Source organism: Panthera leo, chromosome B3 (assembly GCF_018350215.1).
Source record: "Panthera leo isolate Ple1 chromosome B3, P.leo_Ple1_pat1.1, whole genome shotgun sequence".
NCBI lineage: Eukaryota > Metazoa > Chordata > Mammalia > Carnivora > Felidae > Panthera > Panthera leo.
The window spans coordinates 41,543,123-41,567,683 of NC_056684.1; the positions used below are offsets into that span (position 1 = coordinate 41,543,123).

At 44.3% G+C, this 24,561-nt stretch overlaps 2 protein-coding genes across 10 annotated transcripts in view; one reads left to right on the forward strand and one right to left on the reverse strand.

Annotated features, from left to right (window-relative positions):
• Positions 1 to 13,898, forward strand: part of CA12 (carbonic anhydrase 12) — a 51,182-nt gene extending 37,284 nt beyond the window's left edge. Inside the window, exons 8-11 of one of the 6 annotated variants that reach the window (XM_042941795.1) lie at positions 113 to 239; positions 9,531 to 9,563; positions 10,434 to 10,521; positions 11,345 to 13,898. In XM_042941795.1, coding sequence (XP_042797729.1) covers positions 113 to 239; positions 9,531 to 9,563; positions 10,434 to 10,521; positions 11,345 to 11,417 — 321 coding nt within the window. In that variant the 3' untranslated portion in view covers positions 11,418 to 13,898. Of the gene's footprint in view, positions 1 to 112; positions 240 to 2,066; positions 6,107 to 9,530; positions 10,522 to 11,344 lie in introns of those variants that run through there. The other 5 variants (XM_042941796.1, XM_042941797.1, XM_042941798.1 and 2 more) reach the window with 5 other exon arrangements.
• The window catches only part of APH1B (aph-1 homolog B, gamma-secretase subunit), a 140,212-nt gene that overhangs the window by 67,368 nt on the left and 48,283 nt on the right, over positions 1 to 24,561 (reverse strand). The window contains exon 7 of one of the 4 annotated variants that reach the window (XM_042941802.1): positions 4,964 to 5,041. The exons of 2 other annotated variants lie outside the window; for them this stretch is intronic. The gene's annotated coding sequence lies outside the window, so the exon portion shown is untranslated. Of the gene's footprint in view, positions 1 to 4,963; positions 5,042 to 9,644; positions 9,724 to 24,561 lie in introns of those variants that run through there. One more of the 4 variants, XM_042941804.1, reaches the window with a different exon arrangement.

Here is a 24,561-nt window from a genome sequence, read left to right on the forward strand (position 1 = left end):
GCTTTCCCACTGCTTTCTGACGTGCCTCCTGCCAAGCCCCAGAGTTCTCCTCCCCACTGAGGTCAGGCAAGGGAGCATCACTTTGCCCATGGGGTGTGTTCCTGCCTTGCAGCTTCTAGCTTTGGAGACTGCTCTGTACTGCACACATGTGGATGACCCATCCCCCAGAGAGATGGTCAACAATTTCCGGCGGGTCCAGAACTTTGACGAGAGGCTGGTGTATATCTCTTTCCGACAAGGTGAGAAGATGCGGTGTGTGGGGGGGCGTATGGTGCCAGGACACCCATTTTATCTGCAGTCGGGTGCCCTACCCTCGGGGTTTTGTCACTGATACACTTAGGGGGTGGGTTCAGAGCACTCTGGCTGCCAAGGGAACCAAGTATGTAAGAAGCTATTGTGTGTGGGTTTACTGAGGTCTCCCTCCACTGCTCTTGACTTCCCTGAGCCTTTGCAGGGAAGCACCAGCCAGGGCTTCTAGGTGCCTGGACCGGAGCCCCCATTAAGTCTGGGAGACTCTCACAGATGGGGAAGAGAGGATGTTCTGGGGTCCTCTCTGTCAGAGAACTATGTCTCCTAAGACACATGGTAGGACTGTTTTCACGAGACAAACTCCTAACTTCTTGCTGTAGGCTTTCTTAGCATCAAGGCCCATCTTCAGCCTCACCAGGTGATTCATAGCACCATCAGCATCACCAACGTCCAGGGATGCTCCTTCGTTAAACTTTCAGAGAGTGGGCATAATCCACATTTGTGGGCATAAGTAGCTCATGGTCTGATGTAGCAGGATCCATCAGGCAAGAAAGCGTCTGCATTCACTGCCTTTTTGTCTCATCTCCTTAAGCTTGCCTAAGCACCGACACATAGGAGCTATACTGAATGAAGCTGAATAGTTTGGTTTATTCCTAATGCTATGAAAGCTCCGTTCTTCCTCTTAAATCTGTAACCATAACTCCCCAGAAGGACATTTAACATCTTTACTTGTTCAATACCCCTGTCAATACTGTTGGAAGCTGGGGGTTCAGGGAAACAGGTAAGAGAGCACTCTGGGGGGCCACACCCTTCTTCAAACCTCCAAGTTCACTCTCACCATAGACTCTTGGGCCACTCCCAACATGGGAATCTCATGGTCAGAAACAGGTAGGTCTGTGCAAGTTCCACTTTTTCTCCTTATGTCACTTGTGATGGAACTGGGCCAGGTGTTCATATCTAAAGATGACCCCATTAACCCATTTGTCCGAGAATCAGTTCTCCTTGTCTCACCTTCTTATTCCTTTGTTATTGTGTGAGATTATAACTACCACTGACTAAGCTTAAACATAGGAAGATAGTATTTCAGGGCCCTTGCCAGAAAGCTTTAGAAACATGCCCTTTTGCACTGACCCATATATATGATCAGAATTATGTCCTGTCAATCACTTAATCAGACCTGGCCAAGAATTTATCTTTTGTGCTCTCCTTGCCACACACCACTGGTTAAGGTAGTCTCTCTCTTTTTCTCAGTTTCCTGGTCTGAAAACGTCATCTGTGAACAATGGTCCTTCTTTAACACAGAGAACGCATATGATGATGACTGTCAACTTCTTTTCTAGGAAAATGCTTCAAATGTACAGATCATCCCTTTGTGATCTAGTTTGGATATAAATTTCTCTTTTCCCATTCATCTAAATGGAGTAGTAGTCAAGGGTAAATGGAAAATACTTCAACTCTTCAATAAAATACAAAACAAAAAAACTACCTGGAGATAAGGGACTTGGCCCACATAGATAAGGTAGATCTTATTTGTGATTCAAGATAATAATCAGATCTCTTCTCTGGATTGGTCTATATAAGTCACAAGGGATACGGTCATAAAGACTCCCCCTGTAGTCAGAAGACCTAGGTTCAAGGCCTCAATTTGTTTCCTCCCTGCTGTATGATGTAAGCAAATCATGTCCCTTCTTTGGCCTTGGTTTCCTTAGCCATAAAATGATAGGTTGGACAAGGTGAGCTAATGTCCTTTCAACGCTAACATGCTATAGGATTCGAAGTGGATACTAACAACTGTCCATCCTGACTTTACGTTGCAGGGACAGTGTTTGAGGGCAGTTACAGAGGATCAGAAGAAACCACACAGGAACTTGAGTCTGACATCCCAAAGTAACCTCCACTTGTAACAATGGACTATGGCACTGGGAATAATTAGCCATCTTCTTAGACCAGCTCAGGTCTAAGTTGGCCCTCACAGAGTGGGCAGTGCAGTCAGGCTTGTAGCAGAGCGCTTCAATAGACTCTCCCAGTCTGGCTGGGGAGCTTGAGGGGCCTCTTAGCAGAAGCCTAGAGACCAACTCCAGGCTCAGGACATCAAGATCAAAGCCCAAATGCAGCTTTGCCACTGCCCTTCCTGCACGGCTCACCCAGAACTGTTGCTTCCAAGAGCCCAGGCTGTGCCCAGCTCTCCCCTTGGAGTGAGAAACCCTGGCAGTCCAAGGCAAACCTGTTCATTTGGAGGCTGATTATAGAAACTTGGCTAGAATTGTCCCCTCCCACTTCTCGAAGACACAGGCAGCTACTGGGGCTGTTTCCCAAGGAACAATGGGGAGGACGGCCACAAAGGAGAGAAGCCCCAAACCTCACCCCCCGGGGGCACCTGCATTTATGAGGGGCTCTCACACCAACTTGGAGGGGCCTCAGACCATAACATGCCATTACAGGTTTATGGAGTGAGCCTGTGTCAGTGTGAACCTTTAGCAATTGTGCTGAATTATCTGTAAACTTCCATTAAGGCAAACTTGTAATTAGGGCCTGATTTATTCAGAGCTTTCTCTGGAAGTTAACAGGAACTATGGAGTTGGAACATTGAGCCAGGAGAAAAGTGATGTTAAGGAAATCCTCTAGGAGAGAAAGTGCAAGGACTTTGAGAGTAGGCTCTGAGGTTTAGCCAAATTGGAACAACTGGGACTAAATCATTTAACTTTACCAGGCTTCCTCAACTGTGCTTAGAAAAGGAATAAAGAACTTAATTTCTGTCCTTAAGAGGTAGTAATCTGTCCTTAAGGGGTAGTCTATGATTTAGCCCTAGGGCAGGGTTTCTTAACCTTGGTGCTATTGACATTTTGGTCTGGATAATTCTCACTGGGGGGCTGTCCTGTGCATTGCATTGCCCTCTCCCCACTAGATGCCTATAGCATCCCCCCACTTATGACTGCCAAAAATGTCCCCAGACATTGCCAAATGTCTCCAGGGCATGAGGGGCAAAATTGAGAACCACTCCCCAGGAATTACACGATGAATTTCCTAGGCCCATGCTGATTTTTTTTCACTTATATGACAGGATTCTGGAGTTTTCTATCATATGCCCTGGTCTTTCCTCTATTACAACATGACATTTTCAATCTGGTGATGGCTACCTTTGAAACCGAAAGGTTGTTGGGTTTCTAAGGTAGAACAACCAAACTCAAGAGAAACCCTGTTCCCTACCTTCCTTTAGAATTTGAATATACCTGCTTTTTGTATAATTGGCTATGTCCAAGGCCAAGAGAAGTGGACAGGCGAGAACTATCCACCCTTAAGAGAAGCATATAAACCCCTTTATCAGGGCTCCAGATGCCTCCGAGGCAGCAATTTGCTTTGGAAACTTGTTATCATTTTTCTCCCTCGCTTTTATACCATTTTTTCTCTCATGTGTGTTTTGTTTCTTGTTGCCTTTAGTTAAAATGACCACTCTTGATGGAGAGGTGAAAGTCACGTCAGGCACTTTTTTTTTAAGCTCTTGTGAAAGTGCCTCTTCCAAGGGGTACAAATGGAGGACTTGAGCTGAAGAGGGGAGACAAGAGTCATTGCCCTCAAGGTGGGACCCCAGAGAGGGGGGAGACATCCTGTGACCAGACCAGATCTCACAGGAGTCAGATGCCTTCTGTGAAGAAGGAGAAAGATGGCACGGGCAGATTTACAGTCCAGGAGCCTGATTCTTAGTTCCTTCACGTTGACCTCTTCCCAGCTAAAGATAGCAACACTGGGTCCTGACGGTGGTGGGTAATAAAGCAAGAGCCTATCGAACCTAAATGCTAATGTTATCTAGTCCTATTTTTAATATACCAGGGCAAGGGACACTCAAGGGACAAGGGGAAGCCAAAGAGTTTCTATAATCATGCGTTAGTGGGCTTTCGCTGAGCAACTGCATGTTCCCCACTGCAGAGCCCAGAGCCAGCTGAGGCACTCTTAGACAAGAGCGCTGGACAGTAGTGGGGCAGGGCTTTGACCCGTGCTAAATCTGTGGAGTCGCACGATTAGAATCTGCTTGACCCTTAGAGACCTGGGGAGTTTTATAAAACCTTTAAAAAGAGGAAAAACTCTTACAAAGCTAAGATGGCTAATTATCTACTTTTTGAGACTAGACTGTATGCTTTGTGGTTATTGACCTCTTGTTTCTAAAAGTTCCTATTTTTAAATAAAAACTATTAGATGGAAAGTATCACCAAGTCTACTGAGACATCCAAATGAAAGACAGAGGGGTTCCCACCTTCCAATTCCCCTGGATCCAGGGGGCTGAACAGTCAGGAGTAATTGTCAAATGTGCTACGAAGTCCCTAGCCCCTTCATCTAGTGCAATTCAACACACCACATGTTTCCTCAGCATACCCCAAGCCGAGCATTATGGAGAACAAAAACCTCACTGTGGATGTTCTCTTGCTCCTTAAAAACAAGCCTCTGGCACAGGGCAGACCAGGTGGAAAGTCAGAAAGCTGGACCCACCCACGGTGAGGTGGCCCCAGCTATCTTTTCGGCATTTCTCCCCCTGGCACCCGTCCACGCCCTGCAGGGCCTCCCTTAGCAAGGCACTGCTTTTACATGTGCATATGATTTACTTCTGCACACGACTCCCTTTGCCGGCGATGCCCCTCAGCTTTCCACCTGGAAAATTCCTTCACGACCCCACTCTAACGTCATACCAGAAATCTTCCCTGTTCCCCTGAAGGTGACTTACAGTCTCTTTCAATGCGGCTGGAACAACCCGTTCATCTCTGTTATGGTTCTTAGCATAGCACAGGATAATGATTTACTGCTGTACAGAAAAAGAAAAACAATGTCTAGATTATCCACACGCTCCAAGACCCTAAGGACAGGGACTCACTTTTGTGGCAGGCATCGTGCCTGGTGCTCATTACAAGTTTGAGAGGATATAACCAAGCCAGCTCCCTTCCGCTCCCCTCCCCAGGCTCTTCTCTGCAGAATGATTTGAACATAAGCCTGGCCAGGGGTCACCTTTTAGTTTCAAGTCTTCTTTTGCTTTGTTTCAGGTTGCCGACAGGCATTCAAATCAATCCATTGGTTTAAGAAGCCTTAAAGATCAGAACTTAGCCGGCAAGTTTCAAAGTCTTAGGAGAGAGTCGCCTAGGGATGCTGTCAGGCTTTTTCTGTTGCTCTGGCCTAAAAGGAGTAAGAGGCCCCCATGACACCACCTACCATTCCTTCAGCACAGACAGCCTGTGCCTGGCCACTGAAGGGAGCGGAGCGCACTAAACCCCCAGTGCTGAGATTGTAACCCACGCCTACTGCCCCGGGATTCAGGCCCCTCAGAGCAATGTGTGGCTTTCTGTCCTGGGCCTACAATCCTGCCATCTGGAGGGCAAAGCCCTCAGTCCCTATCATGGTTGTAGAAAACCAGCACCCTGATGTAATGTGGTGGCAACCTTTTGGCAGATCTGTAGAAATTATTTCTTTTTGGGATTCCATAGTGTCAATAAAAAAGTCCTCCAGTTAAATATGTTCTCCAAAGATAGCTATGTTCTGTGGTCACTGAGGGCATCTTCCTTGCTTTTCTTACCAAAGCATCATCCAAAGAGAGGACTAGCATTTCAGTTACTTCACTCTATGACTTGTATTAAGCATAATAATAAGAGCTTTTATCATCTCAAACTGGATTTTATGTATTTAAAACTATCAAATCCCTGCTAAGCCAAAGCTCTTCTTGTCTCTTTTATAAGACTGGAGACTGCTAAAGAGGCATATACATATGTATACACGTGTATGTAACTATGTAAAATGTCACTTACCAAAATAGTCCATACTTTAATATTTTTTTAATGTTTATTTATTTTGAGAGAGAGAACAAGCATGACCGAGGGAGAGGCAGTGAGAGTGGGGGAGAGAGAATCCCAAGCAGGCTCCATGCTGTCAGCACAGAGCCTGACACAGGGCTCAATCCCACAAACCGTGAGATCATGACCTGAGCCGAAATCAAGAGTTGCATGCTCAACCGATTGAGCCACCCAGGCGCCCCTAAAATAACATTTTGAAAGGAATAACAGTAAGGATTGTATTCCTCTTTATTTAAAATTCTGTTTGAATAAACAGAATTGCAAATAGATCTCGAAAATGCTAGAGTTGTTCCAGGAACGGCAAGCTGTGTGAACGAGGGGCTTGTTCCTTCTGCTGGGCTTTTCTGTGTCTGCACTTGAGGCTTCAGAAGACCTCAAAAGCAGTTAACCAGCATCCCTCGGTCCAGCGAGATACCAGTGGAAGATCCAGCTCCTGAGCCAGCAACAACAGGTAGCAGTGCCCCTGTGGCAATCAGTTTGTCTGCCTTCTCCGGGATCTGTATCCTCCTGGGGAGGCATGTGACAACCGAATTCTTCTGTATCTGTGTGATTTCATTCTCTGTGTCATACTGCCCTATCTTTGCTCACCCTGACCCGTACCAGAGCACTTTCTAGTAGCAGATAGCTCCCACATCTGTATGGCATGCACCCTCTTAACCAACCAGCTCGGAAGCCCCTTCGTCGTGTTCTCATGCAGTAGCTCTTGTGGGCCATCTCCGTCAAGCAGCCTGTCTCTGTTTCTCCTGTCTCACTGTTCTTCAGTGGGAACTGCCTGTGTTAGTCGCCATTTAGAAACCAAACCATTTCTTTGTTTAATCTGCAGATGAATTTCTCTGGCTGTGTCCCTCCCATCATCAACTGTGTTCCCTATTCTCTACACCATCACACAGGCTCTGCTTGATGCAGGCTTTGGCTTTTCTCTCTGGGCTCTACTTCTTCAGTTGCCCCAAGAGCTTTCCCTGTGCCCCCAAAGTCTCCCTGACTTTCCCCTCTCCTGTTAATTAGCAGATGCTTTAGCAGCTGCTTCCAGGGGGCCCCAAGCCCTGTGGACTTCATCTGGCTCTGCAGAGAAGTCCCGCTTCCTGGATGGTTGGTGCTGTCTCAACTGGCAGGGGGTAGCATCCCAACAACATTTTCCTGCCCTGGGCTCCCCTGGGGGTGGAATTCTTGGGAGGTGACACCCTCACTACCATTCCTCTTCCATAGTGGCTTACGCTTTTCACTTGCTCAGTCAAGCCGCTTTGTCTTTGCTGCATCAAAGTCTTGGCTGAAAAGCATCTGTCCCAGTCTCCGGGGCTTACTTTGCCTTTGTGGCTGCTTGCTCATTTCATTATTTCCACAGAAAGGCAATTTAGGCCCTCACAAGTGGTCATCCAGGAGCAAGGAACCCTGGTTAGAGCCCTGGATTAAATTAGCCCGTTGTTTACAGGGCCTAATACAGCCAAGGGCAGCCAGATTTCCTTCCAGATAAGACATCAACTTGGGCCATGGACTCTTGAGAAAAGTCCCATCTCTGGGGGCCTTGCTTCTGTACACTTGGCTCTGCTCCCCAAGCTCCCTGGGGGTGCCCCCTACAGTCTGGAGTGGGGCTGCTCAGCTGTCCGGGGCCCTGTGTGTTTCTCAAGGATGTTTGAGGTGACTGTGAAAGCAACGACTTTAGAAACTGTTCAGTTGGGGCGGCTTAGCCAGTGGTCAGGCTTACTAGTGATGGTCTTACGTGGCGAGAACTAGTTTGGTACCACAGACATCTAGAGCTTTAGGAACAAAGAACAAAAGTGTATTTCATCAAAAGGCTTGGAAAAGAAAGCATGAGCAGTTGGGGGTTTGGCTGTTGTTTTTAAGATCTTAGAGGCCTTGGTTGCCTCTAGGTAACTTAAAAAAAAAACCAAAAATACCAAATTACGGTGTGCAGAGGCCAGAGGTTGTACAGAGAACACAGCATATGCTATACAAATACTGGACACTCTCCTCAGGGGAGACTCATATCCTGAGTGTCTCCCTAAGCCACAGACTGGTCCTTGTATTCAGGTTACAAGAAGAGACTTGGAGCAGAGAATCAGGCCATCGGAGCCACACTCTCTCTGCCACTTGGGAGGCCATGGGCTGCTGATGGCGAGCAAGAGCCAAGAGAACAGGCCACCCTGTACTTTGTGGATAGCCCCTCTCCATACCGGCTCTGCTTATTCTGACAACAGCCTCGGGCCACCTGGGGAGGCCAGACCAGAGACTCCTAGGGGCCAGCCTTGGATGAGGGAGGCTGCAGGGTCAGTGTGAGACTGTGGAAGAGGACAGCTGGGAAAAGACACAGGGCTGATGGCTCCGGGGGAATCAACCAGACTCTGGCCACATAACAGGAGAAGGGAGTGAACAAAAAAACCCTCATCCTGCAGTCTCAGGTCTGGTTCCCCAGGGTGTCAAGTGCCCCCAAGTCTGAGTCCCTGGCCCTCTGTTGACATCTCACAACTGGCCAGGGCTCTCCCAAGGTCTGAGTCTCAGAGTGGGCTCTGTGGGCACAGGCTCTGCTGAGTGTCACGCTGGGTGGCCACAACTCTGGCTTCCAATGTGAGCTGGAACAAGCACCCACACGACACATACACACATATGCTAGAAGTTTCTGCTAAGGTCAGAAAACCACCAGACAAGAGGGTATGTGTAACAGAGACTTTCTTTAGATGCAGGACCTGATTGGGAGAATGGGGAGTAGTTCTAAGAACCGGAAGGAGCATGCTGGGGTTACCCAGGGGAGCTTCATGACTGGGCATCACTGTCTTACTCAAGAAGATGGGCTCACCCATTACCCTCCCCCAGGGAGGTCCCTAGGAGGCTGACTATGGGATTTTATTTCAGAGAGCTGGGCACTATTTCAGCCCCGCTGAAGACTCCTAACTTACCCCCAAAGGAACTCACTAAGAGAAGCCACAATCTTCTCGTTCCACATCAGAGAAGGGAGGCTAGTATCAGGGAGGGGTTTCTCCAGTTTGTCCAGTGGGGCCAAAGCAAAAACAAAACCAAATCATGATAACAGGACTAGACAGGGATGGAGCAGAAGTCTAGCCACAGGCTCCAGCTAAGCCCTGCCAGCCCCAGACAGCCAGAACCTGGAAGATTCCTTACAGATGAAGAGGGATAGGTATCCAAGCAGCAGATAATAGCCTGCCCAAGGAGACTCTGATCCTTACCCTTCCTTATGTTCCCACTCTAGCCATGTTGTACTAAAAACTGAAGTCTTGCCCTAGCAAAAAGACTGCTGTGACAAAAATTGGAAAGGAGGATCACAGTGTGAACTCCCAAGGTGGGCAATTCCCTCTATACCATCAGGCACCTGAGTCAAGAATGAATGCTCTCAGAAAGTCTGTATAAGCCCTGTACTTCCAACCAAATGTTCAGCACACTGGTCAAATCCACCATGGTTTGACTTGGTTAATTTTCAACCTTTTCCTCTCCCCTTTGAAGTGCAAGACCTTACCTACACAGGACTGAGTCTGGGTATGTGGCCTGCTGGCCTTGCATGCTGCAGCTGGGTGATCTCTGTGATTCTTGGTGTGATCTGGGCCTGTGATACTTCCAGCCCAATCTCCCTGCTTCTCTGTGCTGTTGCTCTGGCTCCCGGTCCTCTCCTTGCTGTGGGTCTTACCTTCAGGTCACTCTGTGATTCAAAGATGAACCGCCAATCAAATGCTTCCCTAATGAAAGACCTAATCACTCTATAGCATGTGTACATTCAACGAGCTATCCAAGACCTGCTGGCCATGGTGGGAAGCCATTGTCTAAAAAAAAAAAACATGCCTGAGCCCAGTGTGGAGGTTGGGTGACTGGCTAGGTGATCTTGGCAATGGACCCCTGGTTGTCTTGGACTGCTTAGGACTGTGCAATGGAGCTTGGGGGAAAAGCCAATAGAGGCATCCCAATGGGCCTTAAATCCAGCAAACAAAGACAGAGTAAGTTCTTATTCTGTAGCTCAGGGTTTCTCAAAGTGTGGTTCATGAACCATTTACATCAGCATCAGCTAGAGCTGTTTGTTTGGTAAAAATGCAGATTCCTGGGCCCCACTCCAGACTGAATCAGTCTCTGATGGTTGGGCTCAAAAAAAGTCTACATTTAAACAAGCTCTTCAGATGATCCTGGTATAAGTTTGAGAACCCTTGAAGAGTCACTACAGTTTGCAAATGCCCATCCCCCCCAAGTACTCCAGCCAGTTCTGCTGAGCTAAAGACCAGAACCTGAGAACAGAAATAGGGAAATGACACCTTTCTGTGGCAGATTATACAGCTGTCACATGACTTCACACCCATGTGCCATGGGACGAGACGCAGGGGAAGGGAGGAAGGTAATGTGTGTTCATTGCCTCTTCACCAGGCATCATCCTTTCAGTGGCCCTGGCTGGCGTTCTTGGCATCTGCGTTGTCCTGGCAGTGTCCATTTGGCTTTTCAGAAGAAAGAAGAGGTAGGAGCTGGTTTTGGTTCTAAATGAGAGTGGGTAGCTTATTTGTCCATGAGGATTGATCTGTCTGGAAAGGCAGCCTGCAGAACGAAGGGCCCCTGTCACCTGTACCAACACTTATCCTACGGGTGCTGTTTCCAGAACACAATTGCCCCTCGCATCCTCTGCAGGAGATGCTGGTCATTTAAGGATCCTTATGCTTAGAGCTGGAGGTGTGTCTGCCAGCCTTGCTGCACCAGCTAACACCTTAGACAAGAGACAAGTCTCTCGACTGGGGCGCGGGAGGCCCCATTTGGCTAAATACAAGCTGCAAGGCTGTCTCCGTTTCTTCTCTGAACCCACAAAGAAAAAAGAAGGAAAATTTGATTCATCACTCACATTAGCTATTAATGCCCTTTGCTCATGTTTTTACTGTCATGTTTGGTTTTTATAAAATCTATTTCTTCTGGCATTTGTAACAAAAGTTTCCAGGAGCTTTGTTATACACAATCAAAGGTTTGAAGTCAGGGTAGTCATGAGACCTTCTTCAAAATGCAGCTGTTAAAAGAGAACAGTTGCAGATTCCTGGGCCCCACTCCAGACTGAATCGGTCTCTGATGGTTGGGCTCAAAAAAAGTCTACATTTAAACAAGCTCTTCAGATGAGGTTCCTTTTTGGTTGATGCTTTATTTGGGGGCATTCCTCCCAAGAGTGACAGAACTGGGGAAAGGTCCCTAAGAAAGGAATCTGACCCCTAAAGTTCATCTTATTTCATAGCTGAGTCAGGCTACTCTCTGCCTGTCTCTTCTCTTTAACTGAGACTAAATGTGTGTTCTTCCTGTTCCAGTAGCAAAAAAGGTGACAACAAAGGAGTCATTTACAAACCGGCCATCAAGAAGGAGACCGAAGCTCATGCCTGAGGCCCCAGAACTCCCAGGCACGTCCAAGGAAGGACTTTGGTTTGGACACTACACAGTGTGGCTCCCTAGACACTTGAAATAGCTGAGGTTCTCTGACGCTCAACCCACAAACACTCCAGACCCATGGGGGCGCTTCTCGGTGGGTGCCCTGCCATCCTGATGCAACGGCCACCGGCCAGTGCGATGCATGGATGGGAATAACTCACCAAGGAGGCAGAAACTCTGAGTCTGCTTCAGCTGTGTGGACCATTAAGGTGTCTGGATTCTGGGGGCACAAAACACTCTGACCCAGGGATTCACCTGAGTGTGATTTCAAGGATCCTGGAAATCCTGCTTCTTGTCGAAGCTTCCAGACCTGGATGTGCACTCTCTGCTTAGGATTTGCTTTTGAGACTCAGTTTCTTTCCTCAGGGAAGGGGTTGTTGTTCTCCTCTGATTTCCTCCTGCTATGACAAAAGCTTTGGTCTGACCTTACAATTGGAAGGAAGAATGATTCAGGAAGGGTCAAGGTATCAGAGACAAAAGAAAACAAGAGAGATTCTTTGAAACAGAGTAGAGGCATTTCCAAAGTCCTGTACTTTGGTTCAAATATAGTGAAGGGACCTGAGAGGGAGAGAATGAGAAGACACCTAAGGTCTGGAGGAACCTCACTTTGGAGTCAGAGGTTGTCTGTCAAGCCATAAGTGTGAGAAGGACAGAATATTAAGGTCAAGCCCAGACTCCTGTAGGTGGGGCAGTTATGCTTTGTACTCCACACACTTTATACATGATTAGGCTATTCCTTGAAAATGTGTTGTTGCTTTCTCTCTCCTAGACATGAGTTCTGAGATGACTCAAACTGCTTTTGATTCTACAGGAAACGGGCAGATACAAAACGATTGAAGAGCTTCATCTCTTTTGCCCAAATTTCATTTCCGCCACTTCTGTGGTATCTCTAGTGCCTAGCTGGATGGAATGGGGACTTCTTACTTCTCTGACTTGGGGAATATTGAGTTAAAATCTGGGGGGGGGGCTTGGTTAAAATCTGTTTTCGAGATATGAAAGCGGGAAGTTATCTGTGCAGGGTGGGGGCACCACGGTATTTAGGGACCAATAATAATGGAATGTTACAAAGATTCTTCATGGTCTTCCACTCAAGTCGCAGTTTCTGAAAAGACTTAACTCTTTCCTAGATGTAAGAGCCCCATGGAGATCAGTTAGTTCCATGACTGAGAAGGAGCTTCCAGCACCAACCTCTCATGGCCAGCACCTTGCAGTTCACAGACAGCTTTCTGATTCCTGGTCTCATTTTGACAGCATGGAATGTCCTATCAAAGCACAGATTTCTTTATAACATCTTTTTCCTTCTACTCCTCTCTCTGACTCTGAGAAGTCTTTTCCCTTTTCTACTGTCATGACTTTTTGTAGCGATGGCAAGCCCTGCGGCTTTGTAGCTAGTTTGCTAAACAAAGTTATGAAAGACCTAATGGACACTCAGATGTGTGTGGATGAGAACTCTGACAGCTTTGGAGCCTGGGGCAGCATCCCAACCTTGCCATTAGCATGCCTGATGCTGATCAAATGACAGTAGGGACAGCCCTCATGACAGAGCAATGTGACTTAGGGGATGCTTTCTTGGCCTTGGCCCAAAGTTGTCCATCATAAACCAACATAAACCACTCCAGAGCCATGGGAATGTCTCTCTATACCTTTTTTGAACAAATTTTGTAAGAGAACAAAGAGATCATCATACCTGGCATGACAGCTGCTCAAAGAAAGGGAGATCTACTGAGCCATGAAAACTGGCATTTTTTCCTGCCCTGTGGCTGAGATAAAGCAATGCTAGGGAGGCAGGCAGAAGGCTCCAAGAATCAACACTGTCAACTTCCATGTGAATCATTATGGGACCTCTGAGGACCCAGCAGCTTTGGAATTGGGAAGCCTTTCTTCAGATACTCTCTCATTCCACTGACACCAGTGGCTACTACAGGAACCCAGACTGTGGTGTGTGACGCTCCTCTGTCTCCCATGCACCTGGTGGAGGGCCCCGGTGCCGTGCTGGGTGCACAGCAGGTAGAGATCACAAAAAACCAGGCACAGACTGGGAAAGGGACACACGGAAGGCCCTGGCTTCTTTGCTTCACCAACGGATAACCTGAGTTTCTGTATTCTGTTTCTTTAGTGCCGTCTGGTAAAAACAGTAACTTATACTTGTTTCCTTAATAGACATTCTAGGATTTTGCTGCATTGACTATTAATCCTATTTCAAGTTCAGACCTTAGATTCTTCTCCCCTTTGCTAAACTCTCTTAAGTCCTCCTGAGCACCGCTGGGGAGCAGTGGGGTCTGCAGCACCCCTCCATTCCTGTGTCATGGATGGATCATGGGCCACTGTGATGATGACGTTTAGCACTTCTGTATTTATTGTAAGAATGATTGTAATGAAGACCTAAACTATAAATATGAGAAATTATAAATAAAATGTTTTTCACATCAGACTGATTTTTTGGAGGTGAGGCTAAGCATTACTGTTGGCAAAGCACTTGGTAGTTCCTGGTCTATGGTGACATGTAACTGATCATAATGATGTCACTTGCATCCAGGTCTTAGAACCCTGCTCCAAAGGAAAATACACCAATGTATTTAATCATTTTACTGAGGAAGGAGGCCTATGGTATGTGCAGTAAAGTCCTAGGATCACACAGCTGCTTAGTGAGTACAGCTGGGAAGTTTAGAATAATCAGGGAAACGCTCAGAGAGAAGCGGGTATCTGAGCTGTGCCTTAAAGAATATGTCACATTTGAACAGATGGATGGAAAGAGGGAGGCATTCCTAACCAAAGTGACATGAATATAGAGAATGGGTCTTAGTAGCTACTGCACTTAGTAGGTTGGTAGCCTTTAGCTTGCCTGCTACCTATTTTGGATTTTTTTTTTCAAAACATGCTATCGCCTTCCATATAATTTTTATCTAATTCCAGATTTCATATTCTGGTTTGCTAAAAGAGGCAGTCTTGTACCGGTTACAAAATTGTTTGAGTTATTTAGAAAAGCTTCCAGTCTTCACTTTAGTTGCCCAAGGATGGAAATAGATGAACTGTCCAAGGGTAATTTTGCTCCAGTAGGTGATAAAACAGTGGACCCAGCTTTAGAATAGAAACACTTTAGAATAGAACCCTCCAGGTTCTGATGGTCTCTTGGTCAGAACACAGGGATTCTTCAGTTTGCCCCCTTTAGCATCCTTCTGGGGTGAGGACAGGTGAAGCGAGGCATACACAGAGTGCCTGTGACTCTCATTCCCATTGGGGCTGGGGCGACAGGGGAGAGGAGGCTGGGGCGAGCAACAGAAATCATCTCCCTCGTCTCTCCATAGCCTCTCTCCCCATTCCCTGAACTCAAGATTCATCAGGGTTGATGATCAGGGATGTGAGGTGGCAAGAGCCATGGGATGCCAGGTGACACTCAAGTCCTTCTTCAGGTTGGCCATTACCTCCTCTTGTAAATCCAGCTATATGGACATTCTGGAGCACAAAGCCCAACAGAATACAAGACAACATAATGCAAGACACATGAACATTCACAGTAGCCACACCTCCCAAAAGGAAAAAAGTGGGTCCAAAACGCTACACTTTGTAATCAATATTTTGATATGAGGTTATTTTCATTCTTTTTTCCTGTAGTAAGTCTTTGAAACCTACTGTGTATTTTTACATTTATAGCACATCTTGATTCAGATGCTGAACTTTCATTGAAAATATCTGATCTGTATTTAGATTTGACAAAATTACAGTTGAAAAAGCAGATTCACATGCCAGGAGTTGCTCCAAACACACTTAAAAGTTTTCCCAACAACTGAATCAATTATCAGCTTTTAAACTTAAAGTGATTAAAGTAAAATAAATCAGGGGCACCTCGGTGGCTCAGCTGGTTAAGTGTCTTTGGCTAAGGTCATCTTGTGGTTTGAGAGTTCAAGTCCTGCATCAGGCTCTCTGCTGTCAGCACAGAGCCAGCTTCAGATCCTCTGTTCCCCTCTCTCCCTCCTCCACTTGTTCTCTTTCTTTCTCTCAAAAATACACATTAAAAAAAAAAAAAGGAAAATACATCAAGTTTTTTCTCAGTTTCATTAGACACATCCTAAGTGCTCAGTAGCCACATATGGCCAGAGGCCAGCACAACCACTGTGCAGATATGGACCGCTCACCTCCTGGGACATACCCTTTGTGAGAGTTAAACCTAGAGAACTTTCATGCAAAATCAACCTAAGAACAAAGTTTTGAGGGGCAAGGGATGGGGGATGAGAGATAGAAAATGGGGGAATCCAGGTGGGTGGATATGGACGACAGAAGAAAAGAGGGCAGACAGAAAATCAGGACAAGGTGAACAGAGCAGCAGACCTTAGGCATAGATCTCCTTTCCCTCACACCTCTTCTTGTAGCTCCATGGGGGCTCCCAGCCCTCCTCACCCTGGCAATGTCCCCTGGTCAGGCCCTGGGGTCCAGGTGCTCAGTAGTGACTCGATCTAGGGCATTCTGGTGACTTTGCAGGAGTTTGAGCTAAAGGCACAAGGATGCCTGGTTAACCTGTTAGGGGACCTTGCTGCACTTCCCTGGCCAAGTGCCAGGTGCTAACTCCCCTCTTCCCACCCCCGCCCCCCCACCTCCCCGACAACATCCTCTTCCTGATCTCAGAGTCCCAACATTGCTGCTTTGTCTCCACTCTTCCAGTCCTGGCCAGCCTGAAGAGAGCAAATGCCTGAAACCTGAGTTCCTTGAACTGTCAGCTGGGCCTGGCCCCTCATATTGGAAGGGGCTGTAAGTTGCCTTCCATTCAGGTGTGGGGAGAAGTCTTGAGACAAGAGGAAAGGAGACCTCTGGAGAGGCCTGCTGGGAAGCAGAGGTGCCCACCGCACATTCTGGCATTGCCATCTATGTCCACATTGTACACAGCCTGGCAGGAGTGCATGATCCTCTATGGTCATCTGGCTCAGACTCCACTACGAGAGGGTGGGAGAGAAGGCATAAGGCCCAGACAGTGCTGGAGAGGAGGGGCCCCATGCTCTACCTGTGCCTTTTTGTTTTATATTGAATGGGTAGGGATAAGGGCCACAGTGCCTTGTAATAGAATTATTCACCATAAACAAATCATTGCAACCAGGTCAGCATATTGTTATGACTGCAGGTCAGCCAGGGAGGCTTCAGTAAGTCTCCCACCTGTATATCCTAGACTGAACGTACCTTCACTCCATTATCTCACAACCCAGGAAAAGAGGAAACACTGCCCTTGTAAGTAGGAAATCAAACCAGGGCTCTTGCTCTGGGCTAAGTTGACACAGCTCCTGCAGCTCTAGGATCTGCAGTGACAATACGGTCTGCCCTTCGCAGCTCCAGTGACATGAAAACACCTTCTTATAATAGAACGTACTATGCTTATCTCAATCATGCCACAACCTCATAAAGCCCCAAAGGCTAAAGGAAATAAAGGCATTTGTGCCAACAATTTCTGGAAAGTCAACAACCACCTCCTGCCTCCACTCTGCTTGGTCATATTAACCCCTGGCCTCTGTTCAGGAAAAGTCGGTCCAAAGGTTGCCAACTGCAAGTCGAAAAAGGAGTCAGCACAGCTCCTGGGATGTAACCCTCACCTCTTACTTCTGCAAACCAAATGTTCCCAAGGATGCATTCATTGAACTTTCTCTATCTGACGGCTGAACTGGAGAGAAGGAATAAATACACACGTGTGCACATGCACACACACACACATACACACACACACACACACACACACACACACTTTAATTCCATTTGTATAAAATTCTAAAAAGTGCAAAATAAACTATAGTGATAGCAGATCAGTTGTTGCCTAGGGATGAGGTGGGGGTGGAAGGTGGGGGATGAAGGGATTACAAAGGGGTACCAGAAACTGGTGAGGTGATGGATACGTTCATTATCCTGTTTGTGGTGATGGTTTCTCCGCATAGGTCAAGACTGGTCAAATTTTACACTTTAAATACGTGCCCACACACAGCCAAATGACACCCTGCCCTGTCCTGGAGTTTCCATTGAGAGCTTATCCTCCTGGTCCATCTAGAAGAAGCCTGCCCAGGACTGGCACCTTCCCTGGGACCCACCCTGTGGGTGGGAGCCCAGGAAGAAGTGTGCTCTCTATTCACATGACCAGCTATGACCTCTTGATACTGGAAGTCAAAGTCATTGTTTCTGCTTGAGTTCACTAGTATCAAATATTAACTTTTAATTACCTGCAATGAAAACAACAAACACAGGGCCACAGGTTCAAGGACAGATGCAGACCTCTATAGGAACTTTGTTGTCAGTGATGACAGGGTCTACTACCTTCTCTACAAGAAGCAAAGACTCTCCTGGTGAGTCAGGTAATATAACCAGTTCATTCGTCTGCTGAAACTAGTTTCCCAAGATACCTAGACATCCAACAATAGTTCTCATGCACCTTAGTTTCCTTCCTTCCTAGCCACCCAACACATAACCATTTGAAAAGTTTTCCTGGGACGCCTGGGTGGCTCAGTCGGTTAAGTGTCCAACTTTGGCTCAGGTCATGATCTCATGGTTCCTGGTTTTGAGCCCCGTGTCCGGCTCTGTGCTGACAGTGCAGAGCCTTGAGCCTGCTTTGGCTTCTCTGTCTCCCTCTCTTTCTCTGCCCTCCCCTGCTTACGCTCTGTCACTCTCTCAAAAATAAACATTTTAAAAAATTAAAAAAAAAAGTTTTCCTAAATAACGTACAATCTTTCATGGAGTTGGACAAGCATGCTTTGGAGCTTACCACCTTCTCTTAGCCACTGGGTGAAATCTGGATTAATCTCCTGTGATACTGTAATATAATAATAAATATGTGTTTGGTCTTTGTTCCCAGTTCCTGGTACAGAGATCCCAAATGTTATTCATAATAAGCCCCTTTAAGCCATACCTAAATTTATGCTAAAGAGGTGATGCTTGGAGGATGGGACGCAGGTTGCCGGAGGAACCAGCCATGTGATTAGAAGGTTGGAACTTTCAGCCCTATCCTCTGACCTCCAGGGGAGTACTGGGAATTGAGTTCAATCACCAATAGCCAATGACTTAATCAATCATACCTATAGAATGGGACCTCCACAGAAACTCTAAACCATGGGGTGCAGAGAGCTTCCAACACCTGGAGGTGCTGGGAAGGTGGTACACCCAGTGAGGACACGGAAGCTCTGTGCCCCTTCCCCACACCTTGACCTATGTACCTCTCTATCTGGCTGTTCATCTGTATTCTTTGTAATATCCTTTATAATAAGGCAGTCAATATAAGTAAATGTTTCCCTGAGTTTTGTGAGCTGTTCCAGCAAATTATCAGACCTGAGAAGGGAGCCATGGAAACTTACAACTTATACCTGGTCAGAAGTACAAGTGACAATCTGGGACAAACTGGTGTCAGACAAACTGGTGTTTGAAGTGGGGGCAGTCTTGTGGGATTGAGCCTTTAACCTGTGGGTCTGGGGAGTTAGTTAGAAATGAGTTAAATTATAGAACATCTACACAGTGTCCACTGAGAACTGGAGAATTGCTTGGTGTGGAAAACCTCACACATTTTGTCAGAACAGCATTTTCCTTGATCTCTCCTCTATCATTCAAAGTAATTTCCAACTGCCTTCCTTTCTCACACCTCCTTATTCGAAAGCAAAAATTTAATGAATAACTACTGTCTGCTAAGCATAGATTAAGTGATGGAGATTCAAACATGATTTAGATAGAGTTCCTATATTCAGTGATAACTGGTATCACAGTGTCTTTTCGGGAAGCAAGCAGAAAACACTAAACATAATATACAGAACAGTAATATGAAAAGAATACTATGTACCTATCAACAGAAGAATGGATAAACAAATTGTATATCCAAAAGATGGAATGGTATTTAGCAAAAAGTTGTAAATTACTGATATACACAAAAACATGGATCAGTTTCAGAAAATTATGTTGGATGAAAGAAGTCAGACACAAAAGAGTACATTTAGTGTTATTCCATTTATATGAAGTTCAAAACAAGTGAAACTAATCAATGGCGATAGAAGTTGTAACTGGCAATTACCTCTGGGGTGAACAGACTAGAAAGGAGCATGAGGAAACCACCTGGGGAAAGGCAATGTTCTATATCTTGATAGATGTGGTGTTTACCAAATAGGCGTATCCGTTTGTCAAAACTCATCCAATTGTATACTCTAAATCTGTGCATTTTATCATATGTAAATTATTCCTTGATTTAAGAAAATACATGCTGAAGGATAACAGTGGAGAAAGCCATTTGTTTTGAGTCTAATCAGGAAGGACTTCACAAAGGGTAAAATTTGAGCAGGACCTTGAAGGAGGAATAGGATGCTTTCTGGTTGAAACTGAAAACAAAAGCAAAAAGGTAGAGGTATGAAAGTCCACAGTGGATAATAAGAGCTCTCAGGGATGTGTTTGGGAACATCTGAGAAACAAAGATAGGGAAAAAGTGGTTGGGATCAGATTGTGAAAGGCCTCGAATGATATCCACTTTCTAATAAGGACAGCAAAAATCATGAAAGGGCTTATCATTTTGTCTGATTACACAAACAATATATGCTAATTAAAAAATACAAATAATATATGTATAAAACCAAAAGTCCCCCATAATCCTAACTCCTAAAATAAAAATTGCTAGTAATTTAGTTTTATCTTTCTGGCTTTTATGTGTGTGCATATTTTAATATTTATTTTAAATTTTTAAGAAAATGGACTAATAGGATACATATTGCATGCTTTACAAGGGCTAGGATCATACCTGTCTACTTTCACTCTTGTATTCTCAGTATCTAGCACAATGCCTAGCCTAAGAAATATGTGCTGAATGGAAGAATGGTCTATACCTTGCTTTTGTTTCCTAATAAAACAAACAACATCCTCATTCTTTTTTTTTTTTTTTATTTTTTTTTTTTAACGTTTATTTATTTTTGAGACAGAGAGAGACAGAGCATGAACGGGGGAGGAGCAGAGAGAGAGGGAGACACAGAATCGGAAGCAGGCTCCAGGCTCTGGGCCATCAGCCCAGAGCCCGACGCGGGGCTCGAACTCACGGACCGTGAGATCGTGACCTGAGCTGAAGTCGGACACTCAACCGACTGAGCCACCCAGGAGCCCCCATCCTCATTCTTTTTAATGGCTATAAAGTATTCTGCTCCTTGAGGCAAAGCTGTACTGACAGACATTGCAAATTCCTTACCTTCCAATACTAATGCAAGATCCTTTTGCACTTGGATATATTTTAATAGGATAAATTCCCAGAAAAGGAACTGCTGGCTCAAAATATGCATATCTCAACACTTTATAGATACAATAAATTTTGCTAAATTACCACCCAAAAGGTTGTACTAATTTGCTATCTCACAACATGCTGTTTCCACCATATGTTCAACCACCCTTGATATTATCAATCTTTTTCACCTTTGACAATCTGATAAATCTAAAAATTGTGTTATATTTTTTTATTATTAATAGTTTAGCATTTTATCTTATGTTTGTTGGCTATTACATTTATATACTGTGAATTATCTGTTGACCTCCTTTGATCACTTCACTAAATCAGTCATCTTTTTATTTATAGAAGCTTCTTATATATTATAGGTGGCAATTCTTTGTAATATATGCCAAAGATATTTCTCCCAGTCTTCTTCTTTAGGGTATCTTTTGCTGTTTTAAATTTTATGCAGTTAAATCCATCCATTTTTTCCCCTTTGTGATTTATAGTAAAGTGCTGAGAAATACTCTATCTACCTTAAGATTATGAAACCACAGTTGACCCGTGAACAGCACAAGTTTGAACTGTGCTGGTCCACTTACAGGCAGACTTTTTTCCATAAATTTATTGAAAAAATTTTGGAGACTTGCAACAATTTAAAAAAACTTAGACAACTGCATAGCCTAGAAATATAAAAAAAATTAAGAAAATGTTAGATATATCATGCATACAAAAGATGTAGATAATGGTCTACTTTATCATTTATTTCCATGAAATATACACAAATCTATCATAAAAAGTGAAAGTTTACCTACATGGCGCCATTTAGTCAGGAGAAATGTAAACACACAAAAATGCAGCATTAAATCTTAACTGCATAAAATTAACTGCAATCCATAACGTACTACTGTAATAGTTCACAGCCACCTCCTGTTGCTATTGAGGTGGACTCAAGCATTGCAAGCATCTGCTTAAAACGCTGTGTGACGCTAATCGTCTCTGCATGACCAATTTACCTCTCCAGTATTTTTGCATATCACAGTAAAAAGTGATCTCTCTCAGGTCTCACATAGTTTTCATTATGTTTAGTGCAATACTATAAACCTTGAATACCACTACAGGACCCTTCTGAAGTACCACTAAGTAATGCTGGAAACATTGCCAAGAAACAGAAGTCACGAAAGAAACAGAAGTCACGACGTTACAAGAAAAAGTGGAATTGCACCATACTTTGAGGTCTGCAGCTGTGGTTGCCTGCTTTTCCAAGGCAAATTAATCCAGTGTAAGGACCATTGTGGGAAACAACAACAACAACAACAAAACCGAAATTCACAAAGCTGTCACTGCAGCTATGCCAGCAGGTGCAAAAAATCTTGCACTTTTTTGCAAAACACCTTTATCTTGTACTGAAAATGCACCCTTAATGTGAGTGCAGGCTTGCTATAAGAAAGGCATTCCTATATACTCTAATCATGATTTGAGAAAAAGAAAAGTGATTATGTGACAACTCAGAGCAAAAGGAAGGTGAAGGATCGAAAGCTGTAAAATTTAATGCCAGCAGAGTGGTTTGATACTTTTAGAAAGAGGTTTGGCTTAAAAAGTGTCAAGATAACAAGAGAAACAGCTTCTGCCAACCAAGAGGCAACAGATGAGCTCCTAGTCACTGTTAAGAAAATCACTGTTGAAAAAAGAATTATCTGCCTGAACAGGTTTTTAATACAGACAAAAGTGCCCTATTCTAGGGGGGAAGAAAAAGCCACAAAGGACATTTCTTAATAAAGAATTAAGCAACAGGATTTAAGGCAGGAAGGAAGAGGCTACCTCTACTGTTCTGTGCAGATGCAGTCAGGGTTGTCCTTATCTGTAATGCTACTCAGCTCAGAGCCTTGAAGGGAAAAAAAGACCAGGTGCCAATCTTTTGGTTATACGACAAGAGGACAACAGAACTCTTCTTCTGGATTGGTTCCATCAATGTTCCTGAAGTTAGGAAGTACCTTGCCAGTAAGTGACAGCCAGGCTTTTTTTTTTTTTTAATGTTTATTTTTTTTTGTAATCTCTACACCCAATGTGGGGCTTGAACTCACCACCCCAAGATCAAGAACTGCATGCTGTTCCTACTGAGCCAGACAGGATCTCTAGTAAGTGACTGCCTTTTAAAGTTCTTATGATACTGGACAATGTCCCTACTCACCCAGAACTCCATGAGCTCATCACAGAAGGCATCAAAGTGGTTTACTTACCCACAAACACAATTATCTCTAATTCAGTCTCTAGATCAGGGGGTCATTAAGACCTTTAGGGTTCATTATACATAATACTCTATGGAAAGGATAGTCAACACTATGGAAAAGAACCCTGAAAGGGAAAACATTATGAAAGTCTGGAAGGATCACATCATCGAAGATTCAATCATTGTTATAGAAAAAGCCATGAAAGCATCAAGCCAGGAACAATAAATTCCTGCTGGAGAAAGCTGTGCTCAGATGTTAAACATGACTTCAAAGGATTTACAACAGGGCCAGTCATAGAGATTATATATGGCAAAAAAAGGTGGAGGGTGAGAGTTTCAAGGATCTTAGAGAAATTCAAGAGCTAATAGACACCACACCAGAAAAATGAACAGAAGACAACTTGATGGAAATGAATGCTTTGGAAATAGTGCCAGACGATGAGGAAGGAGACAAAGAAGGAGTCACAGAAGCCAGAAAACAAGTTGATGTTAGACAATCTGGCAGAAGGGTTCTGACTATTCAAGACCGCTTGTGACTTCTACAACATGGACCCTTCTATGATACAGGCACTGAAACTAAAACAAACGGTGGAAAAACAATTGATACTGGATAGAAACATTTTTAGAGAAATGAAAATACAAAAAGTCAGAAATTGCGATGTATTTCCATAAAGTTACACTGAGTGTGCCTGCCTCTCCTGCCTCCCCTTTGACCTCTTCCACCTCTGCCAGCCCTGAGATAGCAAGACCGATCCTTCCTTTCTCCACCTCCTCAGCCTACTCAATGTGAAGATGATGAGGATGAAAACCTTTATGGTGATTCACTTCCATTTAATAATCAATCATGCTGTACAGCCAAAAAACTTATGTGTTATGTATATATGTGAGTGTCTTCATATGAAAATCTAACAACTGTACAGTAATTGTGTGAGACATTTTGTGTCACCATTACCATCATCGCCTAAGTGTTCATCATGTAGAACACTGCATGTGAAACCTGTATGGGAGTGGAGAGCCTATCCTCACATAGGCATAAGGTGAGTGATATTTAACATAAAGTTAATAATGTGTTAGTTTTCTGTTTTATAATTTTGCTTTCAGGAATTACAGCATGCTTCTTATAATTAGAGAAACTGCATATCAGCCTATCATTCACAAGCGTTTTTTTTTTTAGCAACAATATTTCCAATACTGTATTATGAATATGACTGTAATACTGTAAGCCATAATAATCTTATAACAATTAATTCATCAGAGTGTAGGCTAGGCTACCATGAAGCAATCTTATTGATTACATAAAAATATGGTTATCATAAAGCAATCATATTGCTGCTTCTCAATGCATGAGTTCTTATACCTGTAAATAAATATGAGTTTCTTTTTTACATTATCTTTTCATTTTTGATGTCTAGTGTTAGTAATACATATAACATTTACAGTGTTTTGTATCATTTGAGGCAATACTGATGTAGGTACTGACAGACAATTCATCTTGTAAACAGATGATGTAAACTTACAATGTTAATACGGTACAATACTATAAATGTATTTTCTCTTACAATTTTTTTCAATTTTATTTTTTACTTTTTAAAAATTTACATCCAAATTAGTTAGCATATAGTGCAACAATTTCAGAAATAGATTCCTTAATTCCCCTTACCCATTTAGCCCATCCTCCCTCCCAC